The 21,265-nt window shown below is 39.1% G+C and overlaps 1 protein-coding gene across 4 annotated transcripts in view; it reads right to left on the reverse strand.

Annotated features, from left to right (window-relative positions):
• Nucleotides 1–21,265, reverse strand: part of RNF130 (ring finger protein 130) — a 50,626-nt gene that overhangs the window by 12,585 nt on the left and 16,776 nt on the right. For all 4 annotated transcript variants that reach the window (XM_066329149.1, XM_066329148.1, XM_066329146.1 and 1 more), the window contains 5 exons: nucleotides 13,708–13,958; nucleotides 10,109–10,180; nucleotides 8,183–8,265; nucleotides 1,545–1,641; nucleotides 344–548 (listed from right to left, as the gene is read on the reverse strand). In XM_066329149.1, the coding sequence (XP_066185246.1) occupies nucleotides 344–548; nucleotides 1,545–1,641; nucleotides 8,183–8,265; nucleotides 10,109–10,180; nucleotides 13,708–13,958 (708 nt within the window). The remainder of the gene's footprint in view (nucleotides 1–343; nucleotides 549–1,544; nucleotides 1,642–8,182; nucleotides 8,266–10,108; nucleotides 10,181–13,707; nucleotides 13,959–21,265) is intronic.

The following is a 21,265-nucleotide window of genomic DNA, read 5'->3' on the forward strand; positions in this document are numbered from 1 at the left end:
CATGTAAAGTATTCTGAAGGGATAAATAACAGTTTTGGCAATCCAGCTTCTTGTGCTGGTTACCAAATTCAGGAAGGTTATTTTGGTGCCATTTCAGTTCATCCAGGGTTCTTTGCACGCTGATCTAAATGGATATCCCATTAATAATGGAAATGTTGGCACTGTCATACCTAGAGTTATTGGTTCCAATAAAGAGCATATGCCTCTTGCAGAGACACTGAGGTCACCTTTGTCCCTGCAGGGACATCCATCACCAGGGCCCTGCAGCACAGAGGGACACACACATACACACCCCCCCATCACAGAAGCCGCAGGGCAGCACCGGAAGCCAAAGGACACTTACTTGTCACTGCAATGTTGATCTCTCCTGACCTGGGTGTCAGCTCCCCGTCCTGTGGCAGCTGGGACATGCCCGAGGTGCGCAGGGGCTCCAGGCTGAGGGAGCTGTCAGTGCCGAAGTCGCCGAGCGCCGAGCGCCTGCTGGCCGGCTGTCCCCGCGTCAGCCTCTCCATGTCGAAGGCGACATTGTCTGTGCACGGCATGTTGGGCTGGGGGAAACACAGCTCCACGTCACACTGGGGAATGCTCTACAGCCAGCACACCCATACACTGGATGAAATCACACACACACACACACCTTGTTCAGCTGCTGTGGCTGTCCCGAGGTCACACAGGAGAGAAATACAGGAATGAGTAACTTCTACCTCTTGAAGAGGAGAAGGAAGAAGCAGAAGAAAGGACTGAGATACAAGGAAGGGACTCAAGTATGCTTGTATCATAGCCTATGCCTGTATGGCTTACCACAACCATGACAAACTCTGAATCCTGTATCCTCTTCTAAAAACCCAGGGATGTTATTAACTGTAAAGACAAGTCAACCACAAAATATCTGCTACTATTTCTTAATGAATGCGCAAATTTGCGACTGACACAGCTAAAAATGGAGGCCTGATTATTCTGTCTTCAATCAAAAGCCACTTTAGATAGTCTCTCCATATGTTCTTATCTTGCTCTGAAAAGAGCATCACTCCCACTTTGTAATTTTTTCCTCATATAGGAAAGATTAAAAAAATCTGCTTTGGGCTTTCACTGCTATCCCTTTGTGAACTGGTCAATGAAAGCAATCCTTGGGGATCCCATAAGACATGAGCTGCTTGAGGAAAACTCACTGGCCTTGGCTAGGGCAGGGCTTTTAATGTGCAAATTTAAGACTGCCTACAGGAAACCACAAGAACAAGAGATTCAGAGAGTAAATTTAACAAGGAATAGTTCAAAGGACTTGAGAAAAAGGAAGATTGCAAAGAATCTAGCATACTTCCAGTAGATAATCGTCATAAATGCAAATATAACAATATATTCTCAACTACCAACCAGGGAAAGAAAGAAAAACAAGAAATCAGCACCAAAGAAATTTGTAAAAATACCCCAAATATTTTCTGAGAAACAGTACTGGAACACACTTCCCCCTCTCTCCCCTACAAATATTCTTCCTATTCTGTGTCTCAGACATGGGAAGAAGATGAGTTCACAACCGAGCAACTTACCACAATTCCCAGTGCCTTCAAAATGTTCAGTTTACACATTGGACATGTACAGTGCTCACTGAGCCATGGATCCACACAGATTTTGTGGAATACGTGCCTAGAAGAACAGAGAAGGCACATACATAGTTTGGAAACAATTCTATTTTATACCATGAAAACTATTTAAACTTTTGGATAGTTGCTTTTTTTAAATTTAAAATACATGCAATTCTTAGAATTGCCAGTATTCTGTGCTAATTGCAGTAATCACAAAGATAAATTAAAAAATATTGCTTGTTGTTATCACCCTTTACCAATAGTCCAATTAGGAGGGAACACTTGACGCTTTTTGTTCCCCCCTCATCCCTCCCCCCTTTATTGTGGATATGAGTAGTAGATGGAAGGTAGAAGAACCAAGGTAATACTATTTCCACCATATCCTTTCTAGAGTCTTGTCTCAGTTTTGATACAGAATCTGACCATAAACTTGGTAGGTAGAGCATGTATCTATCAGCTGTCAATTTTGTTCACAAGTTAGTGGAACCAACCCAAACACACTCCTGTTTGACTTTGAAAAGGCTTTTATAATTCTCACATTGATGTAAAAAGAAGGCAGTCTCTGCCATCAGTATTTCTTGATATCAAGAAGGAAAACATGTCCATCATCATACATATGTCATAAAAATAAAAGGAGAGGCAAACTGGGCTTTCAGAGATGGAAAGGCAAACTGGGCTCCTACTTTCACACCAGGGAACTCTGCAATAGGCAACAGTCTGAATTGCCTCCTACATTGCATTCAAAATCTTAGTCACATACATGAATATAAATGTAGGTGTTAGGATTGATATAAACCAGTATAACAAGAAAGGATTATGCAGAGACCAAAACAAGGCATATAAATTAAAGGAAGTAAAGGAAATGCCCTCTTAGCTTTTCAAAAGGCAAAGAACTTTTCAGAGCATATTCATGACAGGAATGGATATCACTGTCAAAGACTGTCTACCCAATACAGCTTTAGCAAATACTCATAATAACCCAGTCTGAGTAACTGCCTATGATAATTCCTATGATAAGAGCTGTGATCCTTCATTTCCAGTGGTGCTGACTGCAGAGCAAGAAGCCAGTAAGAGCAGGCACACCCAAACACAGACTGGTGATCACGACAAAGATCAGCAATTACAAGGGCTGCTTACTCAGCGAAGAGTTGTGCTCTGGAGCCAGCAGGGAAAGGGGCAGGGGCAGAACAAGCAGGTCTTGCCATCTATTTGAGGCATCAGCAGGGTCTGGAAGAGGTGGCCAAGCGTGCCTCCAAGGCAGCATTAAGCTGAGATACTTTCTGTCCCCTCCTTGCTTGGGTTACTCTTGCTCTCTGTGTCTCAGAAATCTCGTAATGGAGTCTGGGAGTTCTTTGCCCCCTATCCCTTTGGATTTTAAAACCAGAGACCAAATGAGGCATGTTACCAGATAATTCTCTTTTAAATCTCTGGAAAGCAACTGAAAGACCTCCTGAAACTGTTAAACATGGCAAAAGACAATAATTATTGTCTATGTCTGCTCAGGCTGATGGAGGGACTAAAGAATATCAACACAATTAAGTTCTAGGCAGCTAGAGCTGTATGTCCAACCTATAGTAACTAAAGATGCAGAATTAGGGTGTAAAATAGTCAACAGAAGATCGGCAGGCAGCAAAAGAATTTTGCTTATCTCTATCCTAGATAATCCAGGAATAGAAACTTAAAGAACCTCAGTTAGTCACTTGGCTAGCCTGTGTCCTCTAGCAAGATGGCAATCACAAAAGACAGGGTATGTACAGTGCCTTCTGCTCAAACACTCAAAATAGACTCACTTCTATTATTATTAAGTGTTAATGCATTCTCTTTATTACTCACAAAACTACAGGAAACAATGTTTAGAAACTCTGGATGATACATAATGGTTTGAAATAGTCCGAAATATACAGTGATGCTATTTTTCTATGTTAGGCAGATTATGACTTTTATTTGCTTATGTTTTCTTTTAAGTCTCTGGAGTCTGTTTTTTAAAGTAGAACAAACCTGAAAATCTAGTATTTTGGGCAACAGCAGACATCAAGACTCCACAGAAGTATGAAAACAGTTTTATTATATCATTATTGGCTCATCAGTGCTGTAGAAGCACTCAGATCAAGTGATGCAGGCGACTGATATAGATGCCAACATGCATCCACTAAATATTATGGGTTATTTTAAAAAGTCATTAGCACTTTGATATATTTATATACACAGCCCAATTGTTTTTGTGACCTCCTAATTCTTTGCTTTGAGTTCTTAAATCTTCAAGGATGTTTATTAACATGTTTCAAAGTGTGGTTCTCCAAAGGTTATTGATTTAGAAAACATGGCTCTGCCTACTACTTACACAGTTTCCCAACCCCTTAAAAAGTTTGCTGATAGCACCATTGTGGCTCAGGCTCTGTCTCGATTTCTCTGTTTACAAGAGCTAAAAAGCAGTTATACAGTAACAACAACAGCAAAGAAGAATTATTTTAAAACCTCACTCTGACAAAGTAAGCCCTTGCAATTTCTGCTCTCATAAACCTCCTCCATCTTCCTATTTCTGTCACTGGTATTCCAAGACCACAAACGTGTCGAGTTCCTAGCAAGATGCTCTTGGTCACGACAGCTGATGAGGTTCCCTCAGGAGCCCCACGCTGGGGACTGAGGTGTGACACAGCCTCGGGCAGCCAGGCTGGCAGCACTGATGGAGTCTCCCATGCAGGCACAACTCCAGACAGGTGACCTGCAGGTATTTTTCCACTCTGTCAGCACACCCAATCCAGCTGCCCTCCAGCTGGTAATAAACACCGTAACACTGACTCTTGTACATCAGGGCTTCTTTGCAGCATGTCGCAGGGGAGAAAGTGAGTTCGGAATCACTTTTGGTGGTGTAAGGCCTCCAAATTCACACATCACCCAAAGGAGAAGGGTTGAATGATTTACAAGTGCTGCTTCCCTAGAGCTCACTATCCTTCCCTGCTCTCAGTGCAGCATCCCACCAAAGGGACCTCTGCTGCTGCAAAGCAGGATGTTTGGCTGCTGCTGGAGGCAGATGCTCTCCTAGCCCTGCAGGAAACAGAAAGGATGCCATCAACACTCTATGTTAATTTGGTCTTAAAAAGAAAAAGGTAGCTATTTGCAGCAACACAGAATCAAACACGAAAATCTGGATTAGTTACTTTTGTCACTTTCCTCCTTGCTGCTCAGGATGGGAATTAAGACTCTAGCTCAAACGCTATTTATTTTATAGTATTCACTTCTCTTTTAATTATTTTTCTACCTAGTTAATTTTTCCTTCCTTGGCCATCTTTATGCCCTTTCCAATGTCATTTTCTGCTCTTCTCTGACCTGTCACTTTGCTCTCCCCTTCCCTTATCTCTCACTAATCCTTCACACTACCCTTCACACTCCTCACTTTTCACCTAGTGCCTGTTCAGCCTCAAGATGCAACTGTGTGATGGTAGAATAAAATTATCCAAATAAGGAAAATTGTCCATGAGGTTTGTCTTTTGCTAGGATCCCTCTGACATTTGCTTCCTCTACTTACTTTTCATTTACATAATGACATTCACAAAAGACATTTTCCTCAAGCTTGGAAGCCTAAAACAGATGGCTGCTGGTCCCAATGTGCACTAAAGCCACAGATATGTCCATTGGCTGCTGGTACTGAACATCTCTCTTTGAAGCATAAAATGGACTACTGCAAACAATGCAGCTGAATTTCTATCATTTCCACTTTAGTTTATTTTTAAATTGGCCACAATTTCCAGCACGCCACAAGACTTTACATGACCCATGTGATATTTTGCTAGAGAATTTTAGGTGCAACTTGCTCAGCTGCTGGTAGACTTTGCCTGCTGTGTGTCTGCCCAGACCAGATTCCTCTGCTGAAGCACAGTGTGACAGACCATCCTTAACTGTGGAGAAAAACTGTGCTACTTAAGGGAAAGGCTACTTTTAAATTGATGAAAGCAGCAAAGATGTCACATGTCAGTGATTCCGACTGCCTAATGATTATAGCTTTCCCAACAAGCACAGTAAGAAGAACTTCTAGCCTTTTATTTGCTTCCTCTTGGTCAAGTAGTTTTCTCCATGGTTTTCTTGCAATCTATTTTTTCATCTGGCTTAGAAACTCTCTTGTAGGCTTTGTTTAACTGTTTGTGTGTGTCCGTTTTCTAAAATTTTTTGAACACTGCACTAAAATGGAAGGTTGAAGTATGAGGAAGTAGAAAGGAGTTAAATCTCCATAACAAGATTTGGGGAGAAGCATCTCAGGTACTGAAGACTGAAAAATCTCACATGGAATCTGAAATTTATTGGGCCCATCTCTGAAGGTACTAGTTGGCTTTTCATCTACAAATATAAAAATGTCTTGTGGAAAGCATCCATCTCACTGTTTGTGTCTAGCCTAGATGGTTTTGCACTCAACTTAAAAGCTGGGCTGCAGCAAATGAAATGTGAGCTGTAAAAAAGTAGAAAGCAAACATAAAAGTTATCATACAGCCTTTGGCAGGAATGTAATCTGAGCCTTTGCTGACCTTACATTCTTGTGAAAAACAGAACAGAAAATGACCTGCACCAGAGCCTTGATCTCTCCTTTACATGGGAAACTGCACTGGGGCAGGTTGTGCTGAGGTGGCACCTGCATGCAGCTCCCCAAACAGCTGTAACTATCCCTGAGAGCCCAGAGCTTTCTGTCTGCAGGACTGTGGCTCAACAAAGCTGTCTGAAGAAAAAGGACTTTTTATTTTTTTTTTAATTAAAAAAATAAATCAATGATCACCTTGTTTAAATGGTCTGTATTGTATCTGTGGATATTAGCAACATAGGGTAAATATGGGAGAAACCTCTCAAATAGGGTCCCTCTGGGAAACACGCAGCCAGTTGTTTAACTAAGGAATTTGGCTTTTAATCCAAATTCTGCCTTGTGCTCAGGGGGAACAGCTGTTTTCTTATCAGGGAAGACTCATTCTCTCTTCACTGGCAAGGACCTCCTCCTGCCCTTTGTTCAGTATCAAGAGAAAGGCACAGAGGAGTGGGAACTGTGACCTTTCATTCCTTGTCCTTGAGCCTCACAGCAGAACTACACAAGAGAAGCTTTCTTAAGAGGCAATTCACAAAACAATCATCTCAGTGGTCCAAAACTCAGTGGTGTGCAGTTTCCAGAAGTTCCTCCTCAAATTTCTGAATAACCTTCTGAATAACATATCAAAAGAGCAGGGCTTCACCTGTACAAGCTTCACCTGAGATTGCAATGAATTATGTAACTTTGAAATCTTTATGCTTGGGAGCATATTTTTCAGGGCAAGAGGACATCAACTTTGAGTAAAAATGACCGAATTGTAAAAATGAAACATACACAAATCCACATGATCAAAAGCTCTCAAATTGTCACAATCTAAGCTCTTCCATTCCTGAATATTTTAATGAGAATCTCTAAATAATCTGTTGTAGGGTATTTTAGCTAAACAACACTGAGATTCTGAAACAGGTAATTGTTTCTTGCTGTCCAAGAGGTAAGGAACACAGAGAACAGTAAACAGAATTAGATTTTTTGGCTTCAGAAGTATAATGCACACATATTTTGATCAGATATAAAACAATATTTTCCTTTTATGATGATGGAAATACCCTCCACACTGGAAGATATTCAAGCTATTCAGAACAGCCTGCAGGAGGATTTAGAAGACCAATAATGAGCTCTTATGTGTTGCTCCTGCCTGACTGGAGATTGACTCCAACACGACTTTGCTGCTTCTAGAGTATCATGCAAAACCATTTATGTACCTAGCACAAGTCAAGTTACTGGATCTTGCTGCCTATATACAACCTAATTAACACATGCATTTTGTGCCTGGAGATGAGGAGAAAACTTTGCATTTCAGAACACAAGGGAAAGATGTCCTTGGTAATGCTTAATGCTACCAAAATGTATGATTCATCAAAATCCACCACCAGGTGGAAAAGTATTTAAAAGCATCTCTCAAAGAGAAAATGTCCCAAAACAACTCAAGAATGGAATTGGAATGGCAGCAAACTAAAAGCCTGTAAATGTCAACACAATGCTACAAAAGGAGGAGGAAGTTGTTACATTTTAAGCAGTAATGCAGAATCACCATCAAGTACAAATCCTCAGACACAAGCCAAGATCACACTGCATTGAAAACACCAAAGACAGATGACAGCACAGTGGCTGACTAATGTCAGGAGGTATGAAGGTTGCAAAGACTGCATTTCCGTTCCCTACAGTTTCAGAAACCAGCAGCCAGTTATTGCACATCTAGAGTGGAGAACGCTGCAGCTCTACCTGGCTCATTGTAGTGAAGTTTTTTGAGTTTGCCCATCATTTGGTCTTTAAATCTGCACCCCTCCACTTCACTGCAATCTCAATAGCTCCATTGCCAATATCTTTAATATAATTCTGTTTAATCTCTATTGTCCTAAGAGTGCCAGCACCCACCTTCACACCTTCTGGCACCATAGTCTAAAACAGAGTGGCTGTTATTAGGACTGGAAACCTCCAACAAATGCATTTGTGAATTACAATGCACCTATTACATGAAAAGAAGCAAAAGAGCACCAAAAGAGAACAGTTTCCAAACAAAGCAACTTTATCATCTTACTTGCATGGCAAAATGCGAACAACATCGTTCTGCTTGTAACTCTCAATGCAGACAGCACAATGATCAAAGTCTGGGTCTGTTTCCTAAAATGAATAGAATGAGAATTCAAGTCAAGAGTTGAGCTATGACAAATGTGAAAGTAGTTGTGATTAGTACATGAACTGCACTGTGCCAAGTGGCTAATTACTGGATTATTATACTCCAACATGACTTAAGCAAGAAAAGCATCTCATACATGCAAAACTCTCCTTTCTTGGAGCTGGTAAATCATCATTTGATACATAAGCTAAGTAAGGCCTAAGATAATTCTAATGTTCAGTGAAATCATTATAAAAAATAGTGAAGATTTTCCTAGATTTCCTTTTCTTTACTTCCAGCTTAGAGCTAACATTTCTATTTTATTCAGGGTTTTTTTTTGTTTTTGTTTTTGTTTGTTTTGTTTTGACAGAATAAGAATTCTGGGGCTCATTTTTACAGCCAGAACGAGCACATTTTACTTAGTGCAGAGCAAGCTCATATTTGCATCTGCTGCTTACTTACAGAATTATCATCATTCTTACCAAGATATGAATATGAGGATCCCTGATTGACCAGTTTCTCTCTTTTCTGTTTTCCAGAAGTTATTATTTTTTAAAATTATATTTTAAAATATATTCTAAAATTCCAAATGAAAAAGAGGGAAACTTCCTTTGTATATAGATATGGCATCAACTATACATATTTGAAATGTTTTGGGCCTGTGACACAAAACAGGCTGCACCTTCTCTTAGTTCAACTTCATTATTCTTTTTGATGCCAACCAGCTACAAGTCAAGACATTGAGACAGGGACCAGAGCAAGGCCACAGCCACTCCTGGCCAGCACCAGCCAGGGCTGCACACAGAATGCTGATGGCTCCTCTGGGGAAGAAAAGGTTTTTCCCACTCTGTTCACCTGCACATGCACCTCATGCTGTTTGTACTGCAACCTACGTAACACTTGCCAGTCCTGAATTTATGCTGTCAAGACAACAGCACTGTTTTACATGGAAAGGTTCCTCTAATTTATATGTTCTCCAATTCCAGAAAAGATTTAGCGCAGTGGGCTGTTTTGAAATAGAACTACATAGGGAGGGAAGAACAACAGAAAGACAATTTCTCTGCCTTCTCTTGGAAAGGAAATTTTCCCATCACTTCCTAATCTCCCAATGCCGATACTGTTGATAAGAAAGAAAAAAGGCATCACAATAAAAAGGCCCGAAGAAATAATATTTTAAAAATCAAATCATAGCAAGAATTTCCCTGCCTTTTGAAAACTAAAGCCAAAAAAAAATTAAGCAAGATTAAATTACTACTTTTTCTTTCAGAATCAAAAATAAAGCAATACTGCTCACAAAAGTGGAAAAAAGTGGAAAAAGCTTAGGACATAACACATCATATATTTTAGTCTGTATACTAGCAAGAAATATTCTTGGAGTAACTTTGACTGAAATACCTCTTTATGCTTCCTCTTAACTTACTGAGTAGTCATATTTTACTTAAGAGATTATCTTCAATTACCTGTCTTTTAAATTTATTTTTCCTTTACAGAAGTTGCGTATGATAAGGCTCTAAGCTTTAGAACTCAACATAAACAATGCCAGCCCTATGTACTCATGCCAGGACACCCTCCCAGTCAGCCAGCACACAAAACCACCCTCAGTCACAGTTGCCAGATGGAGTGCCAATAGTATTTAAGCAAGAAAAACTTTTTTTAAATATACAGAATTATAGCACAAATCAAAACTAACCATTACACAAAATATTGTGCCACAGGACAAAGTAAGCCTCCAACAAGGAAGACAAAGTCATAAACCAGAAACAGAAAAGAAAAAAACTGAGATTTGTTTCCCAGAAAAAAATGAAACATGATGCTCAAGTTTATCATGTTGAAATCTTATTATTATACCTTATCACCCTTCTTTACTGTCCTGGTTGTCAATTTACCAATGGCTTTCTTGGCAGCATCTCCAAGACGACGCTAATAAAGTGACAAAGAAGAGAACACAAATTAACCCTGATAAACAAGCTTCATTAGTGTCCTTTATAATGAATTATTTGGACTCAATAATACCATTGCAATACACACTATGGCAGCAGGCCAACACATAAGACAAAATGCAAACACAGCAAGGCAGAGATTTGTCGAGAAGGAAGAACAGCCAACAGCTGAATCCTCAAATGCTCTCCACAAGCGTGGACATAAAACTCATGGATGTATAAAGAAGTCCACAGAAGTCAATCAATATTGATATGCAAAACTAATCAAACCCAAGTTGCAGGACAAAAGCTGAAGCAATGTCTCATCCCAGTGATTTCCATTATATTCTGTTCATACTGGTTTTTATTCAGTGTGCTGTCATATACTGCTAGTTCTCTTAAGCCTGAATTATTTTTATATTTCCTCTCTGAGGAGGCTGATCTTATACTGAGATGCAAAAGATCCTTCCAGTGTAACCTAGTTTCTCTCTTGCTATTACCCAAACCCACCAGGATCTCATAAAAGAAAAAAAGAAAAAAAAAAAGATGGGTCATGAAATCTAAACGAGCCAATACAGACTTAAATAAAGCTGAAATTAATACATGGCTTGAAGATAACCTCATTCTGAATGCAGAGGCTGAAATATTTTTTTGCGGTTTATGCTGTTTTATACCACCACAACTGGATGGAAGGAAGAAATGTTTTCTGACATTCAAGTGCTGATTCCTATGGAAATACCCAGTTCCCAACCACTAAGGAACAGCTGTTTGTCACTGTTTGCCTGCTGGGATCCCAGAGATGGGCACTGAATGAAACAAACACCCTGTCGTCTTCCTTCAGGGACACGAGACTTGGTTTTTAACTGATTTAAAAACCAGAAGTTACGTATTTCCTCTTTTCCCCTCCAACCTGTACTAAGCACTATGCTTATGAAAGGGATGTGCTGCCTCTGAGAATGCAGCCCTCAAAAGCTCTCCTGCAGCCTGCAATAAATGCGTGGGGTTTTGTGCCCACCTTTTATAAAACTGAAACCCAAATCCCTCATAAGGTGTGCCCCCTGTATCACACATTTCCCTGCATGCAAACTGCAATGTAAGTTGCTTTTATTTGGGAAACATAATGACCTCAGAAGTCTGTATCACAACTGACTGTACCACTTATTCTAGAATTACATAAACACTTTTCTTCCTTGTGGTTTTCACAGAACAGCAGATCTTATTTTATATTTTTTAGAGCAAGTATTTGAAAAAAAAAAATCAGATACACAATCCCAGCTATTGAAGTACATCCATGTAGGAAGCATAGCATCAGAAGCAAAGCTTCTGGGATGGGAAATTATATGCCTCCTAAAGTCAGACATCTCATCCTAACTTCAATATGTGAGAATTTGGTCAATTTAAGTAGATCTAAATGACTTGTCCTGGAACAAGCATATTGGCCTGAGTACTTAATGACAAGTATACACTGAGCACACTGGTGGGGTAGATAACCAATGCATAATCAAAAGCGTGATAGTAAGAGAGGAACGAGGCTGATATGGCATTTAATTTAAATGCTCAACTCTACCAGCTAAGCAAATGTGGGTAGTATCTATATTTAGTTCTACTGCATGTGATTGTATATGCACTACAAGAAACTCTAAAGATTATTTTTCCATTGTAACCATAATATTTCAGCAGAACTCTTCCAACATATTGAAGTTCTTTTACGTAAATAAATTTGCCAAATAATAACTTCCATCTTTTCCGTTTAGAGAGGTCAATCTCCTCCATTTTCTAATTTTAACAAATACTCTCATGCTAACACTGGAAATGCTCAGGATTTGCTATCTTGCCAAGTTAGGGCACAGGCACAGAGCATATGCCTGCCTTTAAAACCCACAACTGCCTTGATGGAAAAGGTCACTTCCACACGCAAAAGAATTTCACACCTCCAGCGGAAATGCACAAGAATAATGATGTGAAATACCAATATCTATTTGTGTTATCTACAAAAGACACCAAGTTTTTGATGGCTTTGATTTAAAAACCAGAAAAACTTGAGCCTTTGACATAACTTAAAAACAGGATCATAGTCTAAACCAAGTTATTTCATCACTAACAGTACAGCCTTTGTGAAAGCTCTCAAAGCTCTTTAAAAATAAGCTGTAGCTGTCGCCACTTTCTTATTAAAGTTTAATAAGCTCAGCTTTTTAAACCACATAAAATTTTCATCAAGTTTCTCCTGACCTTTGTAAAAATCTAAAGGAAGAAAAAAGGTCATAAGAGCTCTTTCCCAGTGGAGCAACTGTTTTGAAACGTGGACATTTGGAAGGAGCCTAGAGCCATGTAGGGGATAGAGAAGGCGCAATTTAGTATTCCACAGACATTCATTAAGTTACAGTTATATTTAAACTTTCGCCATCCCAAGGGACCACACCAAGTACCAGCTACAGTGTGGTCATTTAAGAATGAAATCCTTAGGAAAATCTACAGGATGCCCATGGGACCTGCAGCATCAGACACTATTTATGGTAACTGAAAAGGAAATCCTGAGCCACAGCCGAGGCTTTGTAAGATTGAATTTATTTTAGGTCTGACAGAACACCAAAGAACCGACCCACCGTCAGCTGCTGTGTGTCACCTGTAATTTGGGGGACAGGGAGGACAGTGACTAGAGGTCAGGAGGTTTCTAAGTTAGCCTTGACAGAGAGACAGGGCAAAGAGGGCACTGTGGATTTCCTGAGGTTTACTGACCCTTCTCAATAAAAGGCACACTATGGACGGTCATTAAGTCCACACTAGTAAAATATTTACTTCTAAAATTTATCTGTGTTTGGATTGACAACTTGATTTAGTCTAGATCTCTGGGTACAGCCATACATAACTCAGTTTTGAAACAAATAAAGAGTTGAAAAAGAATGTAAGAAAGGCATATTGGACAAAATTTTGGTTAAAATATATGACCAGGAGAATTAGGCACTCCTTAACAAGAGTGATCTTAAATAAAGTTGAAAGGCAACACAGACCACCAGGCAGCTCTACACCTTAGTTTTCTTACCCTAACCTTCATGACAGATTATGGTTTGGGAATACTTCTGTACAATTTCTGAATTACCTGCACTATTACAGAACATATCCTTGAGAGCATGGAGAGAATCTGTAGCATTTGCTCAGTATTCCCCTACACTACACAAGTTGATTTATATGCCTCCTAAAGTCAGACATCTCATCCTCATTCCCAACATAGATCCAGTATGTATTATTCTGCCAACACAGAATCCATCTTACTTTTGGACTTACACAACCCAAAACTCAAGTATTTTGCTTCAGTCTTATTCTTTGCTGTCACGTAATAGGATCTATACCAGTACTGCTCAGGATGAAAACACTTTGCTGTATAAAAATCCTTGTCTGGCAACATGCTCTGCCTTGGAACAAAGAGGTTCTGAACACCAGTTTGATGGGCATTCCTTATTTGTTCTCTATTGATTATTGTATACAGAAATATTATCTCCATAATTTAAGAGAAAAGAAGAGACCCCTCACCTGATTTCTGTCACGTGCACTTGTGTACCTGATCTTCTGGATGAAGTAAAATATTAACCATGCTGAAGAAATGATCATCAAAACAATGAATGATATTGACACAAAGACTAGAGAGCCCCGACTGAAGTTCTTCGGAGGAACACGGGACCCCACTGCAATGGCCATCAGGACAGAGATATTCTTTTCCAAGTAATTCAAGATCTCCTTAACCTTTGATTCTGTAATCATGACAGCAACAATGTCTCCAGTTCCTATAAAAAGGGAAAAAAAGTTTAATTTCTATTTAAAATTAACATGGCATGCTGCTCACAAGATTTTCCAAATGCAAAGACATTTGACAGCTCAAGAGGTTTTAAACTACACCGTCTATGGCACATCGAACTGGACACTCTACTCATGCCTTGTCCTTCAAACCCAGATTTTCAAATTAGGGCATTAACATGCAAACTCTCTGCAGCTCCACACATAGTAACAGATCTCTACTGCTGGTTACACAGTACTTCCCACATTGTAATTACTGTGTGCAGTCTGAACTAGCTTTCAAAAGTACATTTGTTCCAGATCTGAAGCCATGAATACCCAAACAGGCAACTATCAGAAAAACATTTAGGAGATGAGTGACAATATGAGAATATTGCTCCAGCGCCCCCAGCATAGGCAGCACTGTGGATGTTGCTGGGGAGAGTTATGCAAGTTCCTCTGTGTGGTTATGTGGCTGCAAAGTAAAAGAGAATTGAAAAAACTTGGCAGAAGTTTGACTGCTGATTTTATCACCCATACAAAGACACGCTTGATAGGATCGCAAAGAGGCTGTCAGCTTCATCAGCTCCATTTTCAACGTGTAGCCCATCTGTTTTCATAGTGTCTTTGCCTCTAGACTGTTTCCTGTCCCAAAGGGAAAATTATTGGTACAAGGATAATAGGAAAACCATAAGCCTTACTGAAAAAGAACAAAATCACCTTTAGAGCAGAGAGAGCACCTATGTTTTAAAGCAAAGACCCCATTAAAAAAAGAGGATCTTAGACATAGGGTAATTCTAATTTCAAAGAAAGAAAAGTTTTAGAAAAACCAAAGCCAGAAAGAAAAAAAAACTTGTGAAGTTTAATTCTTATTCATCCAGACTTATTTGCTTCCTATACTAAAAAGCCTTTCAAGACCTATTTTCAAAATGCTTGCAAAATCTGTTCATCTGCTTGTTCCATCTGCTTGCTCCAATTCACATTCCCTCAGAAAGGAATGGTATAAGGCAATCAACTTCAGCACCAAGATTCTGGATTTAGAGTGGATTTAAGCTACAGAGAACCTAATGTGACAGTGGAGATCATGAGGTCCTATTTAAACACAAAGCATTTGTGCAAAGTCTTTTAATCAAAACCTAATTTTTAAGAATCTACTGTATCCACAAAATGTTCAAGAGCCAAAAGGGCAGTATCTTTGAAACCCTGGGCAGAATAACTCAGGGTGACAGCTACATAATTTTCCAAAATGGGGACTTTTAATAGAGTTATGCAACGGTCTTAAATGTTCTGTTGTTATTCTTTGAATTCACCATGCTAAATAGTAATATTTACAATCACTATCACCCGTTTTCCTATTAAGATCACTAATGGTGATGTGGACTGTGCTGACAGAACTACTCAAAATAATCAAAATTCAGAAATTAAAATTTGCACAATAATTGAAAAAAACATTCCACAGCCCACATATTGCTTTCCTCAAGAAATTTAAACTTAACTTTATTTAAAATTGAAATGGCAAAGTCATTCAGGTCTTGTCCTGCTAACATAGGACTGAATAGGAAAAGAAAACTAAGCGTTTACTTCTGAGTATTTTTGAAACAGTGCCACAGTAATTCAAAAGCTCTGAAGAGCAATGAAAACTCAACACAATTTATTTAATCTCTAGCATAGCACAGACTCACACAGGATCAACTTTAATCCAGCTCTCAAGAGACACTTCAGTACCAAGTTTGGTTTCATGCAAAAATAACCAAGATATTTAATAGACAGCAAATCTCAAAGTAGAAGTTCATCACTAGCTTTATTTTCATAGAAATCTGCCCAGATTCCTATTTGTCCAGTTGGGAAGATAGTTCCTGCCCAGACTTGCAACACATTTTTACAGCACAAGAGACACCCTTCCTGCAAGATCCTGTACGAGCCGCAGCACATGTTCCTCAGCCCAAATCCCTGCAGCTCAGACAGTGCAAGATCAATCAAGAGCAGATAATTTATACTGCTTGATATTTCCCCCAGACTTCACTTCTGCTCTTCATATCCAGTTCAGATAGAAGAAAGGCGGGGAAGGCTATAGGAAGACTCTATTCCCCAGAGTACATATTCTACTGAACTTCTCCAGTAGGAATTTATTTGCACTGAGAAATTATGTTAGTATTAAAACATCAAGCTAAAGCACTCAATGTAATATTCTAACATGATTTATAGCTATCTGCAAAGCAAAGATGACAAAGATCTTCTGATACTAGTCCAGTTCTATCTGAATCCAAAGCTGAAGCCTCTACCTATTCCCTGCTGCCCAGGGAATGTGACAAAGCTGACAATCTGTCATGCGTTTTATATAAAGCCCAGCACAATGGGAACCTCTGGCATCACTGCAAAGTGATTTGCATTCCAAATGACTCAACTGGGAACAGCCAAAGTGCTACTGCTGCTTCTGACCCTGCCAGAGCCAAGGAGAACTGCAGAAAAGAAAAATAAATTGTGTCTGTTTAACATACTGAAGGCTCAGTGGAAACTGGGACTTGGTTCATCCGTATTTTTGTCAGGGGCATCACCCTAAATAATTTTAGCAAGAACTCCCTGTTTGAGAACAATTGGGGGCAGGAGGAGACAGTGACTCATTTATTTTAAGCACCTTGAAACCTTGTATTTCTGAAACTTTAGCAGAAAAAAATCCTCAGGTGAAGACAGAAAGACTGAAAGTGTTTGTGAAACTCGGAATTTGGTCTTACTCCATAATCTTACGAAAAGCAATATTCTCTTCAGCCAAGAACACAGTGTCCAGAGAAAAGAATCCGGATTGCTTACTAAGGCAAATGAACTACACATGGAACCACAGATGACAAGCTAGGACAGACGGTAGGCATAAGATAAATATTGATGCCTGTAAACATAAATCATTTAATTGCTATCATCCAAGCCCAGGCAGCTCTTTCTAGCTTGCAATTTTACCATGTGCATGTTTAATTAGGATAGTTATACAACTCTGTGTATGAAAAGGGATGAAGTTGTGACTAATCATTAAATCTGTGTAATGTTACATTGTGAGAGCAGAAGACAGAAGAATTTAAAAGCTGAGAAGACAGTAAAAACAACACTATGGGAAAACCAGCAACATCTAGAAGCTTCCTGTAGTGCTCGTAAGGAAACTGCTTTGCTCTCTCACTGACCTATTCACATCTCCTGGCAATTCTAAAAGAGCATGCTTAGAAAAGTCAATAAAAAGTCATCTCAAAGAAATGTTACAAGTGTCATCACAGGCAAATATTTGCGGTGCTTTTTTTGTGTTGGAATTTTTTAAGGGTTTTTTTCATCTTTTTTTTTGCTGTTGTTGTTGAGTCTTGACTATCAAATGTGAATCTGAAGCTCAAAATGTAGATAACTATATCCAGGATACCAGGCTGAAGCTGAAGACAGGCTTGGTTCAAAGATCACACTTCAGGCACCTTGAATCCACCTAGCATCCACTAGAGGTTGCAGGCAATGGCAGCCTGGCAAAATTCAACTGCCAATCAGGCTGCAACGCTTCAACCACCTTCTTGCAGAAGGGGAGGGCAAAACCTTAAATCCCACCTCGAGTGTAGGAAGTGTCACATCACCTGTAAGAGGAACTGAACTACTGTGATTTGATGCAACGAGGTTTGAAGAGAACTGAGAATTAAGTCATATACTCATAACAAAGGTCAGTGATTTGCTAATGGCTGATATTTTAAGCTAAAGTCCTTGCAGTAAGTCTGATAGTGGCTGCTGATGCTGCAGACACAGCATGAAGCAGACTGCACTCATCTCATGCTTGTGAAAAAATACTGTCCCCTCTTTAAATAGCAGAGAAAATTTAACTGCAACTGAGTCCTTTCATCACTTCTTTCTGAAAAACCTAAATGCAGCACATTTACCTGAATAATTCTGCTGGTGAAATAATTCTGCTGGTGAAAATTTCAGAGTACTTAGAAAACACAAGTTCCCCATTTCCTGATAAAGGTAAAGATTGGTCCAGACAATCACTTGAAAGCTGGATTCACACAGTAAAATGTCACTGCCTTTCTGAGTACAGCAATAGGATCATCACCATGATAATGCAATTGGAAATAAAACTGCTCATCCTCAAAAACCAGACTTCCCTATTCTTCTATTAAAATCCTGTAGCTGTGTGCTAAGCATTATTATTGAATACATTATATCAGAAATAAAAAGACAGCAACACCTACTATTCAGTACCCAGGAAAGGGATCAGTCCTATTACCATGAGCGACAGATTTCTTGGAATAACATCAACTAACAGTGAAACCACTCCAACAGAATTTGTGAGCCCAGAAAATGACAAAGAAAGCAGGAAAGCAGTAATGAAAGCACTATGGGTGTATATGAAATTCTGAGAGACCAATTGTGAATTCTGTGAAAACAACAGAAGACATCTGAGAGCTGCATGAGAGCAGAGGTAGAAGTGAAGATTACCTGTACAAAGGAAGGGATTCAGGCACAGAGGATATAATCCATGGAACCTGTGAGGTAAAGGATAAGCAAAAGGCATACTGACCTGTATGCAAAGCTGTGCTGCTAGAAAAAGTAGGCTTGGGGAGAACTGTTTTGAAATAAAAATTCCATGGCACAACAGTGGGGAAACCCACACATCAGGCATTTTAATGTTTTTGTGTGATGCAGAATAAAGAAACCCACTGTGAAGAGTAACTCTTACATTCTAAACAGGTTTATGGGAAAGTAGACACCAAGAGGACGAGCCTTGGCGTATCTTCAGAGTCATTAAAACCAGTCTAGCTGCACATATTTTTATTTTGATCTAATCAGAAAGCAAACAAGAGCATATCCAAGCTGTCAACACATGAGCAATCTCAAGAGTAGAATATGTTGTTTGAGATGTCCCAAATCAAATACTTCCAAAAACAGAAAAAGACCATAATATTTGACAGTTATTGTATTCTAAGAAAGACAAGAATTTTAATGCCAAAAATATACATTATTTTTAAAATGAGACTGGTAGTACTTTAAAACATTTGTCTTCTTGTCTTCCTGTTGACTTATTAATATTGAGAATGTTGAATTCTTGCCTGTATGTAAACATTTAGTTTAGGATGCCTATTTTATGTAGTAATGGACACCGAAACAGATTTTACAAAATTATCACGAGAAAAATCATAAAGGGCAGAAGCCTATCAAACTATTACCCAAAACTCAGGCTTTCACAGGGTGCCTCAGTTAAATACAACCAGTGGAACAACTTTCTATCCCAAAACACTAAGCAGGTATTTTCAGAAATCACAAGTCTCCGCTGCACAAACCTATACAAAACAACCTAAATAAAAAAGCTTCTGAAACTAAAACTTGAATTCTCTCTACTCAAGAGGACAAGGAAGTAGGTACTTCAAGTTCAGTGAAGAATAAGGTTTCTATGAAATACTCTCAATGTGAGTCTGAAGGACACTCAAAAGTTTTCTTTGTATCAAAAAGAATTTCAACAGATTTTACTCTGTCAGGTAGAGAGGGTCCTGCTCTGTGCCCTCTAAACATGATTACACACTCTAGTGCTCTGCAGTGTGCCAGGCACTGCTGTACTGCAGATATGATGGACAAGCACAAAGTCCTGCTCCTTTAAAGAAAATCAGGCACTGATTGAGGTATATGATTAAAAAAAAGAAACATCAAGAGCAACTTTTCAAAGACAGGTGTCTTGAAAATAATATCACAAATCAAATGTTAAAGCTTAATCAGATTCTTGTTGTGCTAGCCTGTAGCACATTAAGTTCATAAGTAATAAATAATAAACCTATAAGCCCATCCTTCTTCGCTAGACAAGAAACAATGCCTCAGTATGATGTCCTTGCTGTATTTTTGATCAGCTTTATAATCTACTCTGACCAAGAGTTCCTAAAAGGAGAATCAAATAGCAAAATCAGTTGAGAAAACGGTTGGGCTGTATTTAGGTGACAATTACTGACACATTATTTCATAACCCAATTGCACTATTCCAACACTCACGGAAATGTTTCTTAAGGAGAAATTTGCATACAATCAAAACAGATAGTCACAGCCACGTCCTGATTCATTCACAAGTCCAAATCCTGCTGATACACGTGAGCTGGGAAGCTACGCCCCTGGATTTCCTCAAGCTTGTCAAGGTCAAGCTGTCTCTCTCCAACACCCAACTCTAGAAAACCAACACTCAGCTTCTCGAAGACATAACACAACATCTGTACCTACAAAAGAGGCATTGGGCTTTGGCTTTTCTCCAGATCATTTTCTCTTCACCCGCCTCACCCCAGGAGCTCCTCTCTATCTTCCATCATATGTTCCACCAAGTCATATGACACTAAGCACTGCTAGAAAAATTAAGATCCTCTACTAAGCTGCAAGATGCACCCACCTCTTTATTGTTAGAGTCCCTCAAGTTCCAGAATCTCTGCTCCGTCCTTAAACATGCTACTTTAATGCTGCTGATGGGCAGCAGGAGGACAGACCCATGGCCGAGCCAAGAAGGGGAGAAACTTCACAAATCCCTGGATTTTGAACTGCAGCAGAGTACCCCAGAAAAGTAGGGACACTGCGTTTGGCAGCTTGGGGTTTCTTGTGCTCCCCTCCTTTGAATCATCTTGATAATTCCACTTATATCACATATTCCCATTCTGTGGAAGGACTTTTATCTCCTGGGAATTACATTTATATATATATATATTTTTGTGCATGCGACCTTTTGGGTTCTTTACACTAGGAAAAACCAAGCCTAGACACAGGAAAAGCAGAGAGATGTTGCAATGACTTTACAGACATTTCAGACTCTTTCCTCTCTCAGCAACGCTTCTTTGCATCTACTTGCACTACAGTTTTATCTTTTTTAAAGGAAACGGACATTCCACCTAAATAATACCGGAAGAATAAAAAAAGCTCGACACAAAGAAACGAATCACTTGCTCATCCCCTTTCCACAATCTGTGCACAGATATTTTTTTCTTTAACTCACATTTTTACATGGCATTTAACCATGTCTATGGCACATAAACTGATTTGAAGTCTCTTTTAAGGAATAACTACTTGTACTGTTAAGGTATTAGTATGCTAACGAAGTAGACCAAATTTTATATTCAAACCTTGAACAAATGCAAATTAATAGAGAGCTGAAGGATCACTTTAAGTTTTGAGCAAGTAAATTGTGTAATCCTAACACATTACACACCACTGAAAAAAACTGTGTCACAGTTTCACACATTTCTGAAATATCTATGTCCACCTATCTTCAGAAGATATTTTTGTTAATTTGAAAACAACTTTTCTTCACTTTCTATACTTACTAACAACATCCAAAACC

Source organism: Sylvia atricapilla, chromosome 14 (assembly GCF_009819655.1).
Source record: "Sylvia atricapilla isolate bSylAtr1 chromosome 14, bSylAtr1.pri, whole genome shotgun sequence".
Taxonomy (NCBI): Eukaryota; Metazoa; Chordata; class Aves; order Passeriformes; family Sylviidae; genus Sylvia; species Sylvia atricapilla.